The sequence below is a fragment of the Pelodiscus sinensis genome, chromosome 7 (assembly GCF_052426305.1).
Source record: "Pelodiscus sinensis isolate ZL-2025 chromosome 7, ASM5242630v1, whole genome shotgun sequence".
Classification (NCBI taxonomy): Eukaryota; Metazoa; Chordata; order Testudines; family Trionychidae; genus Pelodiscus; species Pelodiscus sinensis.
This window is the reverse complement of record NC_143058.1, coordinates 47,561,460-47,574,105: the sequence shown is the minus strand read 5'-3', so window position 1 is coordinate 47,574,105 and position 12,646 is coordinate 47,561,460. Positions and strand designations below refer to the sequence as shown.

The following is a 12,646-nucleotide window of genomic DNA, read 5'->3' as shown; positions in this document are numbered from 1 at the left end:
GTACTCCCCTGCCTCTGTCTCCCCCACCCTTCACAATGAGCAGGAGGCAGCTCTGAGGCACTTGGCAGGAGCAGAAGGGAAGCATGGGGAGGGGCAGCTGAAGTACTGGCACTTGATAGCCTCCCAGCCAAACTAGATAGGATCACCTTTCAGAGGCTCTAAGATCTACCAGTAGATCAGGATCTACTTGTTGGTGAACCCTGTACTAGACTATTTGTTAAGTTTTCCCTGTTATAGACTAATTTGGCTACCCCTCTAATGCATTTACTATATGGGGGTATGTCTACACTACAAAGTTAGTTCGAACTAACGGACGTTAGTTTGAACTAACTTTAATAGGCGCTACACTAGCGCTCCGCTAGTTCGAATTTGAATCGAACTAGCGGAGCGCTTAGTTCGAACTAAGTAAACCTCATTTTACGAGGATTAAGCCTAGTTCGAACTAGCTAGTTCGAATTAAGGGGTGTGTAGCCCCTTAATTCGAACTAGTGGGAGGCTAGCCCTCCCCAGGTTTCCCTGGTGGGCACTCTGGCCAACACCAGGGAAACTATGCCGCCTTCCCGGCCCCGGACCCCTTAAAGGGGCACGGGCTGGCTACGGTGCCTGTGCCAGGTGCAAGCCTGCCAGCACCCAGCCAGCACACCCTGCACCTGGCACGGCACAGAGCCACCCACCCGATGTCCCCCAGCCCACCCCCTCTTCCCAGGACCAGGCTGGCGGCTCCCGGGAGCTTGCCCTGGACCGCAAGAGGCGGGCACCTTCCTGGGCTAGTGCGGACATCGTGGACCTCATCCACGATCTCCGCACTAGGCACAGGAAGGTGGCCGTCTAGGGCAGGAGAGCTGCCAGCCTGGCCACCCAAGAGCAGGTGTGCATGAAAATCAAGGGGGTCCACTGAGACCCCCGACCCTGAGCCCTGAGCTTACAATGGCCGTCCTGGTGCAGACCAAAGGTCCATCTAGCCCAGTAGCCTGTCTGCCGACAGCGGCCAACCCTAGGGACCCTGGAGGGGATGGACCGAAGACAGTGACCAAGCCATTTGTCTCATGCCATCCCTCTCCAGCCTTCCACAAACTTTGGGCAGGGACACCACTCCTACCCCCTGGCTAAGACTACTCCATGGACCCAACCTCCATGACTTGATCTCACTTCCCTTTAAACTCTGTTCTAGTTGTAGCCTTCACAGCAAGGAGTTCCACAGGTTAACTATTTGCTTTGGGAAGAACAACTTTCTCTTACTAGTTTGAAGCCTGCTACCCATTCCTTTCCTTTGGTGTCCTCTAGTCCTTCTTTATGGGAACTCAGGAGGAACTTTTCTGAATGCACCCTCTCCACGCAACCCCTGCTTTTAGAGACCTCTATCGTGTCCCCCTCCGTCTCCTCTTTTCTAAGCTGAACAGTCCCAGTCTCTGTAGCCTTTCTTCATCTGGGACCTGTTCCCAACCCCTGATCATGTTAGTTGCCCTCCCCTCTCCCAGCCTTTCTCTTCCCCTCTCCCACCTCCTTTTCCCAGTCTCCCCCAGTTTTGTTCAATAAAGACAGAGTCAATGTTGGAAGAAACGTTATCTTTATTTTGTACATCAATAAGAAGGGGGGCTAGGGAAGGGTAAGTAGAAGGAGGTGAGGGAGGAATGGGGTACGAGCCCCCGATGGGGAGGACTGGGCTGGCTCTGCGGGCTTCTGGGGGTGGAAGCTCTCCTGCAGCCCCCCGATTGCCTCCTCTCCCCAGATGGCAGCCTGCGGCAAGTGCAGCCGGGCTGATGGTCGAGTGGTGTGATGTGCCCAGTGTGGGTACTCCGGGCACTCCAAGCCAGAACTTCTTTGCAAGCGGGGCACCCCTTAGAACTGTGTGTCCGGGGTGGGGGTCGGGACCCTTTAAGCGCAGCCCGCGGCTAGCCTGAGACAGCATCTCCATGCTCTAAGTCCTCCTTTTATGTCCTGCCGGCACTGCTTCCGGCCATCCTTAAGCCCTGTTCAGAGTCCACTCAATGTGGACTTGCTAGTTCGAATTAGCAAAACGCTAATTCGAACTAGTTTTTAGTTCTAGACGCGTTAGTTCGAATTAGCTTAGTTCGAATTAACTAATTCGAACTAAGTTAGTTCGAACTAACTTTGTAGTGTAGACGTACCCTGGGAGAGCATCTATTTGTGTTGACCAATTTGATAAATTACCCAGCTGAATGTCATTTTCAAGTATATTATGTCGGTGAGGAACAGCAGATATTTGTACATACATGCATATTATCTGTACGCGCGCTCATATAAGAAACATTTAAAAACATTAAGGTTGCAAAGTTAACCACTCAAAAGTAGCACTCAATGTCAGAATATAGGTTGCCTGCACAACCCTAATTTGATCTTCCCCTTTGTGTAAGCTTTATTGTAGTTTTTAATTGAATCAACATTTTACACTAATTTTGGGTGCCTTGAGACATCCATAGACTGATTTTTCAGAGGAAATTAATATTTTACAGCATATCATTTGTTCAGAGCACAGCTTTCAATGACTTCAGTTACAGTTGAGTGCGCAACACTGCAATCAGAGCTTGCATAACATTGAGAACTCACAGAAGAACGAGGAACACACACATGCTAGTGGCCATCTGTATGAAGTTTGGTTTACGTGACTTTGTCTATTGTCACACAGGAACTCTGTGGCGAGGCAGAAGGCAGTTTTCCAAGATGGCATTCAGCTACATTAAGACAGGATTATCCTCTTGCTCAGTGAAATCCCTGCCTCATTTCACTACATACCTTCCAACTACTCCAACAAATAAGGCGTGGTACTTCAGACAAACCAATTCCTTCTTTAAGCACTGAATACGGCAGAGGTCTTGGGAGAAAAAGTGTGATCATGTAATTAAGGGGAGCAAGGGAAAGTTAAGGTTGCAATCGCAACCTTAATATTTATATTCCCTAACTTGTGTGTACTTTAACCTGCAATCTGCAAGAAACTACATATTTTTTAAAAAGTTGAGAGTCTAATTTTTGGGTTTTTGTTTAAGCTGAATGGAAGAAAAAAAAAAAACCAGTTCAAAAGTTGGATCCTTTAAATCCCTAGCAGAGCTCTGCCACTTGCACCAAAAGGGCAAGTAATAGCAGTAGCAGGTTGTCATCCCTATGAGTGCCAGCCACTAGAAAAAGATAAGGTGTGTTTTGCCACTAGGCTTCATGGCTATTTGTAAAACCCTGGAGTATTTTTTTAAATAAATAATTGTTTTATTTTTCTGGAATTTCATGTTATTCCACTTGATACAAAGAGGCTAAGTCTAGACTGCATCCCTCTGTCAACAGAGGGATGCAAATCAAGCACGTCGAAATTGCTAATGAAGTATGGATTTAAATATCCCACACTTCATCAGCATAAACAAGCGCTTTTTCAAAACAGCGCTTTTTCGAAAAAACAGCAGTCTAGACATGGATCTCTCGAAAATAAAACCTTTTTTTGACAGATCTGTAAACCTCATTTTTTGAGGAAAACAGGATCTGTCAAAAAGGGTTTCTTTTCAACAGCCCTGCATCTAGACTGCTGTTTTTTCCCCGAAAAAGTGCCATTTCGAAAAAAGCGGTGGCCATGTTTATGCTAATGAAGCATGGGATATTTAAATCCCTGCTTCATTAGCCATTTCATCGTGCCTAATCTACATCTCTGTAGACAGAGAGGTTTAGTCTAGACACAGCCAAAGTGAGGGATGGGGGGGAGGGGGAGAATATTTCTTACACCTGGGAGGAGGAGGGAAAAGGTTCCTAACCCCAAGGGCAGGGGAGGGGAGGTAAAGGAGTGGCCATATGGGAAGGGGGAGGGAGGGGGATGGATCAAAAACCAAGTTCTTCTCCCATGCACCCTGCAGTGGTGGCTCCTGCCCTCAGGGAATAATAGGACCAGGTAGAAGGTTTGCAGCATGACTCGGGTTTGACCCACCTTCACCTTCATCATGAGGATACAAAGATGACCAAAGCTGAGTGATGCTGCAAAGTCCATGCAACAAATCACAACATCCAGTATAAGAAATGACGTTCAGCACTGGCTTCTCACCCCTTAGCTTAACATTTTTAAATGGGTAAAGCAATGCATTTTCTCCTAACCTTGTCCTGAGGAAATGATGAAATTTTTTTGCTGTTATTTTCCAGCATAATTAAATTTCAGCCCAAACAGTTAGCAGTTTGGCACAGTAATAAGGAACTCAGAACACGGGCTTGTAATAGAAACCTAGGCAACTTAATACTTTTAGAAATCAACTTTGCTCATTAACAGATCTACTATACAGCACACATCATTTTAATGTATTGTACAACTTACTTTAAAAAAAAAAGAAAAGATAAATTCACATCTTTCATAAGAACATAAGAATGGCCGTACTGGATCAGACCAAAGGTCCATCTAGCCCAGTAGCCTGTCTGCTGACAGTGGCCAGCACCAGGTGCCCCAGAGGGGGTGGGCCGAAGTCAGTGATCAAGCGATTTGTCTCCTGCCATCCATCTCCAGCCTCTGACAAACAGATGCCAGGGACACCATTTCTATCCCCTGGCTAATAGCCGTTTATGGACCTAACCTCCATGAAATTATCTAGCTTCTCTTTAAACTCTGTTATAGTCCTAGCCTTCACAGCCTCCTCTGGCAAGGAGTTCCACAGGATGACTATGCACGGTGTGAAGAAGAACTTTCTTTTATTAGTTTTAAACCTGCTACCCATTAATTTCATTTGGTGTCCTCTAGTTCTTCTATTATGGGAACTAATAAATAACTTTTATCGGCCCTCTCCACACCACTCATGATTTTATATACCTCTATCATATCCCCCCCTCAGTCTCCTCTTTTCTAAACTGAAAAGTCTCAGTCGCTTTAGCCTCTCTTCATATGGGACCCATTATCATTTTAGTTGCCCTTTTCTGAACCCTTTCTAAGGCCAAAATATCTTTTTTGAGGTGAGGAGACCACATCTGTACACAGTATTCAAGATGTGGGCATACCATAGTTTTATACAGGGGCAGTAAGATATTCTCTGTCTTATTTTCTATCCCTTTCTTAATTTCTAACATCCTATTTGCCTTTTTGACCACCACTGCACACACTGTGTGGAAGTTTTCAGAGAACTATCCACAATAATTCCAAGATCTCTTTCCTGATTTGTTGTAGTCAAATTAGCCCCCATCATACTGTGTGTATAGTTGGGGTTATTTTTTCCCATGTGCATTACTTTACACTTATCCACATTCAATTTCATTTGCCATTTTATTGCCCAATCGCTCAGTTTGGTGAGATCTTTTTGAAGTTCTTCACAGTATGCTTCTGTCTTGATTATCCTAAACAATTTAGTGTCCTCCACAAACATTACCACCTCACTAGATCATTTACGAATAAGTTGAATAGGACTGGTCCCAGGACTGACCCTTGGGGGACACCGCTAGTTACCCCTCTCTATTCTGAAAATTTACCATTTATTCCTTCCCTTTGTTTTGTGTCTTTTAACCAGTTCTCAGTCCATGAAAGGACCTTCCCTCTTATCCCATGACAATGTAATTTACACAAGAGCCTTTGGTGAGGGACCTTGTCAAAGGCTTTCTGAAAATCTAAGTATACTATATCTACTGGATCCCCCTTGTCTGCATGTTTGTTAACCCCTTCAAAGAACGCTAATAGATTAGTAAGACAGGATTTTCCTTTACAGAAACCATGTTGACTTTTGTCCAACAAATTAAGTTCTACATGCCTGCCAATTTTATTCTTTACTATTGTTTTGACTAATCTGCCAGTTACTGAAGTCAGACTTACCAGTCTGTAATTGCCGGGATCACCTCTAGAGCCCTTTTTAAATATTGGTGTCACATTAGCTATCTTCCAGTCATTAGGTACAGAAGCCAATTTAAAGGATAGGTTACAAACCACAGGTAATAGTTCTGCAATTTCCCATCTGAGTTCTTTTAGAACCCTTGGATGAATGCCATCTGGTCCTAATGATTTGTTAACATTAAGTTTTTCTATCTGATCCAAATCCTCCTCTAACGACACTTCAATCCAGGACAGTTCCTCAGATGCATCACCCACAAAGGACGGTACAGATTTGGGAATCTCCCCAACATCCTCAGCCGTGAAGACTGAAGCAAAGTCAAATATCATTATGGTATACGAGTTTCAATATTTGGGTAGTTTCAATACATATTTGAGATGGCCCATATGTTTTCAGCTCCATTTGGGTTCATTTTCCCCATATCTAGATAAGCATTGTCATGTCTGTCAGCCCATTTAATTTGGTTCTAACAATTTTAGTTCTAGGCCAAAAATAACTTACTTTTCAAAACGTAGCTCCTAAGGGTATGTCTACACTACAGCACTATTTCGAGTTAATTCGAATTAACTATTTCGAATTAAGTTAAGGTAATTTGAAATAAAGCATCTATACACAAAAACTATTTCGAAATAGCGTGTCCACACTGAGCGGACCCTGAACCGAAGTTAAGGCTGGCTGGAACCAGTGCTGGCAGGGCATCAGGTTAGGACTTAAGTGTGTGGGGTTGCTGCCTGAGGCTAACTGAGCTCCGTGCCTAAAGGGACCCTACCCCCACCCCGGACAGACTTTTCTCAGGATTCCCCGCTTGCTTGTCTACCTCGATGAGGAACACCACAGTACTCGGCCACATGAAGCCAGAGCTGCTCCTGTGCGTCTCGTGGGGTTGTTGCCATTAGCCCGGTTGCACTTGCTACAGGTTGCCATCCGGGGGGGGGGGGGGGGGGGGTCGATCGGGGGGGCTGTCAGGAGCCAGGAGGCCCTGAGGGAGAGCATCCACCCCAAGGATCCCTCAGAGCCTCCCTCTCGTCCTTCCACTTACCCCTCCCTAGCCCCCCTTCCTGATGTAAAATAAAAGACATGTATGTTCAAAAATATAAACTGGGTTTATTGAACAAAACTGGAGGTACGGGGGGGGGATGAACCTCTGGGGAGAATGGGAAAAGGAGGTGGGAGAGGGGAAGAGAGAGGGGAGGGGGAAACCTGGGAGGAGGGAGCTGGAAGGGGGAAGCAAAGGGAAGAAGGGAGAGGGGAAGCTCAGGGTTGGGGGGTCTCGCCAGACCACCTTGACTTTCATACTAACCTGCTCCTGGGTTCGCATGTGGCCTTTGGTGGCCAGGCTGGCAGCTATCCTGCCATAGACAGCTGCATTTCTCCATGTAGTGCGGAGATCATGGACGTTGGGGACATCCCCCCAAACCTGAATCAGGTCCAGAATCTCCAACCTGGACCAAGAAGGTGCCCGCCTTCTCCAGCCCGTCAGGCTCCTGGGAGCTGGCAGAGTGCTCCTGGGGAGCGGTGGAGGGCTGGCTGCCAGTGCCTTGCTGGCTCATGTTTTGGGGCCACTGGGTCAGGGGTCCCGGTGGCCACTGCTGGCTCTGGGCTGGCAGGCTTGGAGCTGGCACAGGCACTGTGTCCAGGGTCTACCCCTTTAATGGCTCCGGGGTTGGGGGAGAGGAGAGTACGTTTTCCTGGTTGTGCCCAGAGTGGCCACCAGGGCTCCCTGGGAAGGGCTGGAGGCCCCTTATTTCGAATTAAGTGTCTACACAGCACTTAATTCGAAATAGCTATTGGTGTTACTCCTCATAGAATGAGGTTTACCAAATTCAAAATAAGGGCTCTACTATTTCCAATTTATTTCGAAATAGCAGTTTGCCAGTGTAAATGCTATTAAAGTTAATTCCAATTAACTTAGCGTAGACAATAGTTATTCAGCTATTTAAGCCAGATAACATGAGTACAAGTTGTCATACTTTAAAGAAACTTTAGGTATCTTCCAATTCCTTGTTAATTAAATCACTATCAAGAAAATTTGCTTTATGAGATGTCAAAAGCTATCCAACTTTCTCTTTTTATAGAATGAAATGGTAGCACCATTTAATACTTTTGAATTAAGCTTTCAGGCAATTATGTTTACACAACGCAACAGGGAAATTAAGCTCAAAATTCTGATATTGTGGATTTGGTGTACCACTGTCACCTTTTTGTCTACACATCTGTATATCATCTCATCCGCCCTGATCATTTTTTAACATACAGACCCTGTGGAAATTTTTCAAATGGAGTTGAAGTTGGAAAAAAATGTACCTCATGTCAAGCTACGGAAGACCCCAGGCAAGATTTATCTAAGGAGAAACAACATTGTCTGTTCTACCCCTCCAACTCTAACCGACACTAAAGAAGGGTAAATGGAAAGTGTGGATCTATATTGAAACTCTACTTGAACTCCTGTTTTCAGGTGAGTAACTTTGCTCCTTTGAATACCACCAGCACTGATCTCTGTGCACAGGGAGAGGTGACTGAGCTACAGGCAGATCATTTCCATAAACCGGAGCATTTGAAGGCATGTCTTCTAACCAAGTATGTAATGTTTCTACCCAGGATTCTAAGTACTTGGAAAATCACTGGGAAGAAACAGCATGGACCTCTACCCACCATGAATAAGACAGGGGATTTATAAAATGTTTTGTCCTAATTCAGTTTTGGATACATTCCAATCAAGTTTTGTTCTCTTCACTTTACTATTAATCCTCCTACAAGGCCATTTTCATGAGTTGGTTATACCACCATTTTCCTCAAACTTCCTCCAAAAGACTTACTTTCTGTAATGCCGATCAGTAGAGAGTTACATACAAATTGTATTGCCCCTTGTGCGTTGCTCAGTGCGTCTTCCCTGCACCACACACATACCCTTCAGAGTGTAATCTTTTGTGGGCATAAACTATTTATGTATCAGGTACAAAGCTGAGCAAATTGTGTTTGAATTAATCACAATTAGAACCTCTTGGTTTTAACTGTCTCCTCCTTTGAGATTTCTATTAACTTAATCACTGATATTTTAATAAGTTTGCAATGAAATTGTTTCATAAAAATAAATGTATGACTTGTAATAAATGTAACATTGCCTGATTCTGTATTCCTTGTTACCTAGGAAGTCATAGTGAAGCCCCTAATATATATTTAGTCATACTAAATGTATTTAATGTGTTAAAAATCTTACCACCAATACAAATTTATATTCAGCACTGATGAGATTGTAAGCCAGAACCTCTATATATTTGTGAGAAAAACTTCCACAGAAAGGTCAATTCAAAATTCCATTTCATACTTAAGAAGTTCTAAAGGAAGAACTGTAAGAGTTTTGAGTCTAATGTACTATTTCAAATTGCACGTTCTGAAAGGCAGCTGCAGTACAACAGGGAATATTATGCTTACTCTAGTATGAGGAAAAGTTGTATGGCATTTAACGGATGGAATAGTTGGTGAAATATCAGAAGTTACTAGCCTAGAAAAATATCACTTAAATGAAGGGAATATGCTCTGACCATTTTAATTCTAACATTTAAAAAAAGATTTGAAAAGGTTAAAATATTACATCAAATGATAAGGGGATATAAAATAAGAGGCACGAAAGGCTCTCAACAGCAACAGCTCAGTTGGTAAGGTCTCTGACATTTCTTTGGTAAAAGCTACAATACTCCCCCTTAATAAAGTTGCTCTTCATGAAGACATTTTATGATTAATTGAAAAGTCTTATTACTTCAGAATCTTTTCTTACAAGCTTACTGAAGAATGCATTCAAGTCTTTAAAGGATAGGTTTTTAAGTCAGCAATTAGTGCATTCCATGACATGTGCATAATTCATTGCATTTTACTATGTTAGGGAAGTTCGGCAGCTATCTTTAGAGTAGACACCTACTTGCTTTGTAACTGGAAATCAGTGTATCCCAGGTGAAGTCAAGCAAACTTGAATTGCCTTTAAATATGATGTGCCTGATGAGAAAGTGGAGCTTGACAACTGAGCAAATTTTGGAGCCATCTGACCTCCAGAGTCCCAAAATGCAGCCGCCCCTTCCCTTAAAAAAAAAAAGTTTTTTTTCCAAGTTGATAAGTTTTGGCAACTTTGCTCATGTACAGATAGAGAGGAAGCCAGGGCAGGGAATTAATACACCAGGATTTCAAATGCTTGAGATTTATCCAGAGTGCATGACACCCACTAGCCCTTTGGAGAAAATCAAATTACATTATTAGCCAAAGTGTTTGGTTCTCCTGCTAGGCACGCACTAGGCTCACAAACAGATTACAGTTTGCATACACGGAGAGAGGGGAGAAGGGGTTGAAGGATAGGTCTAACTCAACAGGGCTTGACTAGTTCAAAGGGGAAGTTACAGCAATTAGCCTGAGCTATACCACCCAAGCACTGAGAGTTCAAATCCAATCTCAAATCTGAAATTAAGAAAAAGGCAGCATCTTGTTAAAGTCTGCCTTTTGCAAAGATTTTTTTTTTTATTTTGAGAAATTGTAATCTGACTACAACATAATATCCAGAAGGCGCTGAAGCTATTTTTTAAGAAATTGAGATTACCTGTCTTTCCAAATCTTGTCCAATAATGCCAGCTTCTATATGAGCAGTTAAGTTTCTTTCATCTATCCAGAGAATTCGATTCTATTATAAAAAAAAAAAATCAGATGTTAAAGTAAATTCCAGAATGTAGTGGTCTAAATGATCTTGTTTTGCAAAGGATGTTTACACACTAGCAAACTTATCGGTTGTAATTTACCAACATTGTAGCTCCACCTATAGTTACATGAGAAGCTGTAGACAGACAACACTCAGGAATTTTTACTTTCATGTTGTGTAGCCTTGTCTACAATATCCAACGCAGGCCGTGCAGCAGCAGCAGCAGCAGCAAGGAAGAACAGAAGAAGTGGTCAATTCACTCATCTTTTTATACCCTCTGTATGGTCCATGCAGAGACCTAGGGTGCAGGCTCAGAGCATGAAAATTATTTGCAAGAATTGTTGGTCTCAGGTGCATGTGACCCCACAAATGCAGTGCATATAGTGACCAAAGAAGATTGTTTAAATCCAAACAAAACAAATGCACTGAGGTTTGAAAAATAAAACCTAGCATACAATGAATGTTAAGCTATACACTTTTTAAAATTTCTGTAAAGATAGTAATCTAACAGCATCTTTCACATACAAAGCTTTCATACCATAAAAACCATCATTTCCCATAAAATTTGGTTGTTACTCAAACCCAGAAAAACATCCTTATTTCCATTCTTCTAAAGTAACTGAACATTTAAGCATCTCATTATACATGTCAATTTAGTTAACTTTATTTAACTGAATCACAATATGAATGAAGACTGAGTATCTTGTGATAGAAATGTAGCCATGTTAGTCTGGTGTAGCTGAAACAAAATACAGGACTATGTAGCACTTTAAAGACTAACAAGATGGTTTATTAGATGATGAGCTTTCGTGGGCCAGACCCACTTCCTCAGATCAAATAGTGGAAGAAAATAGTCACACCATTGGTATATATGGCTGTGACTATTTTCTTCCACTATTTGATCTGAGGAAGTGGGTGTGGCCCATGAAAGCTCATCATCTAATAAACCATCTTGTTAGTCTTTAAAGTGCTACATAGTCCTGTATTTTGTTTGAGTATCTTGTATCACTGTTGTTGTTCAGTGGTTCTCTTCAAGTTACCTTTAACTGGTGTTTTCTATTGAAATGGGTCGTTACCACACTATCAGGCATCTATATGTTCAGAGAGATGCCTAGTTTATAGTATTTTTCACTTTGCTTGCCTTATTGTTTCATTAATGACATCCGATGCCAAAAATCAATGGAGCCCTGCAAAGTTAAGTTTCTACTCAGATGTGGACATAAATTGGCATCCACTGATCTACAGATGCTATGGCCAATGAAGAGGAACATGGTACAGGTGTTCCTCAGAACCAGCATCCCATGATGGCAGCTCTTTCCAGACAGAAGGTTGTACCATCCCAGCCATCTCTCTTGTCTGGAGTCATATAGACCCACTGGCAATGGAACTGGGGGTGGATATCGATATCCGTGGGTAGAAATCTGTATCCACACAGAGCTCTAGACTCCGGTCATCTGAAGAAGTGGGCTATGCCCACAAAAGCTCATGATACCATCTTCATGTTTTGTTAGTCTATACAGTGCTACCAGACCTTTTGTTGTTTTTTTCTGTAACAGACTAACCCGGCTACCCCCTGAAGCTCTAGATATCAGTTTTTTTGTATAATTTTAAACAGATGTGTTAACTAATCAAGCCACAGTCCATTCATTTACAACTTGTAGTTCTCATTTAACTGTTAATGCAATAATTCGCGACATAAAATTTCTTTAAAGTTTTACTTTTCCCCTTGACCAGAGGTTCCCAAGATGTGGGCCATAGAACACTTCTGTTCCATACTTGAGTACAGTTCTTTCTGCCCCTCAAATCTACCCCTTTCATCATGCCTGTGGTAGCAAAGAGCAGCTGCTTTTATAAGATGAACTTCCTGATCCAGGCTGAAAGAGAAAGCTGCAAACTAGACTGCCACCTGAAGAGCCAGAGAAAAGGAATCAAAACCCAGTCTTTGCTATTAGGTCAATGGAGATTTTGCAAGACAGCTTTGCAAATCTTATGGAACAACACTAGATTAAAAATAGGATGCCATTTCTGAAAGGTAGTATTTCATTACTGCATAGCTGTAAAACCGGCTTACACAAGTGTACAATCCCTCCTATCAATGGAAAAGCAGTGAATACAGAAAAGTAAGTTTCCATAGCACTAACATATGACAAACTCGAACTCTTCTTGTAATTCCATAACA

General features: G+C 42.7%; 1 protein-coding gene across 5 annotated transcripts in view; it reads right to left on the bottom strand.

Moving 5' to 3' along the window:
* Positions 1-12,646, bottom strand: part of AGPS (alkylglycerone phosphate synthase) — a 148,391-nt gene that overhangs the window by 93,654 nt on the left and 42,091 nt on the right. For all 5 annotated transcript variants that reach the window (XR_016350054.1, XM_089779779.1, XM_075933712.2 and 2 more), the window contains exon 8: positions 10,372-10,452. Coding sequence is in view for 4 of the 5 variants with exons in the window: in XM_089779779.1 (XP_089635905.1) it covers positions 10,372-10,452 (81 nt within the window). In the remaining variant the exon portion in view is untranslated. The remainder of the gene's footprint in view (positions 1-10,371; positions 10,453-12,646) is intronic.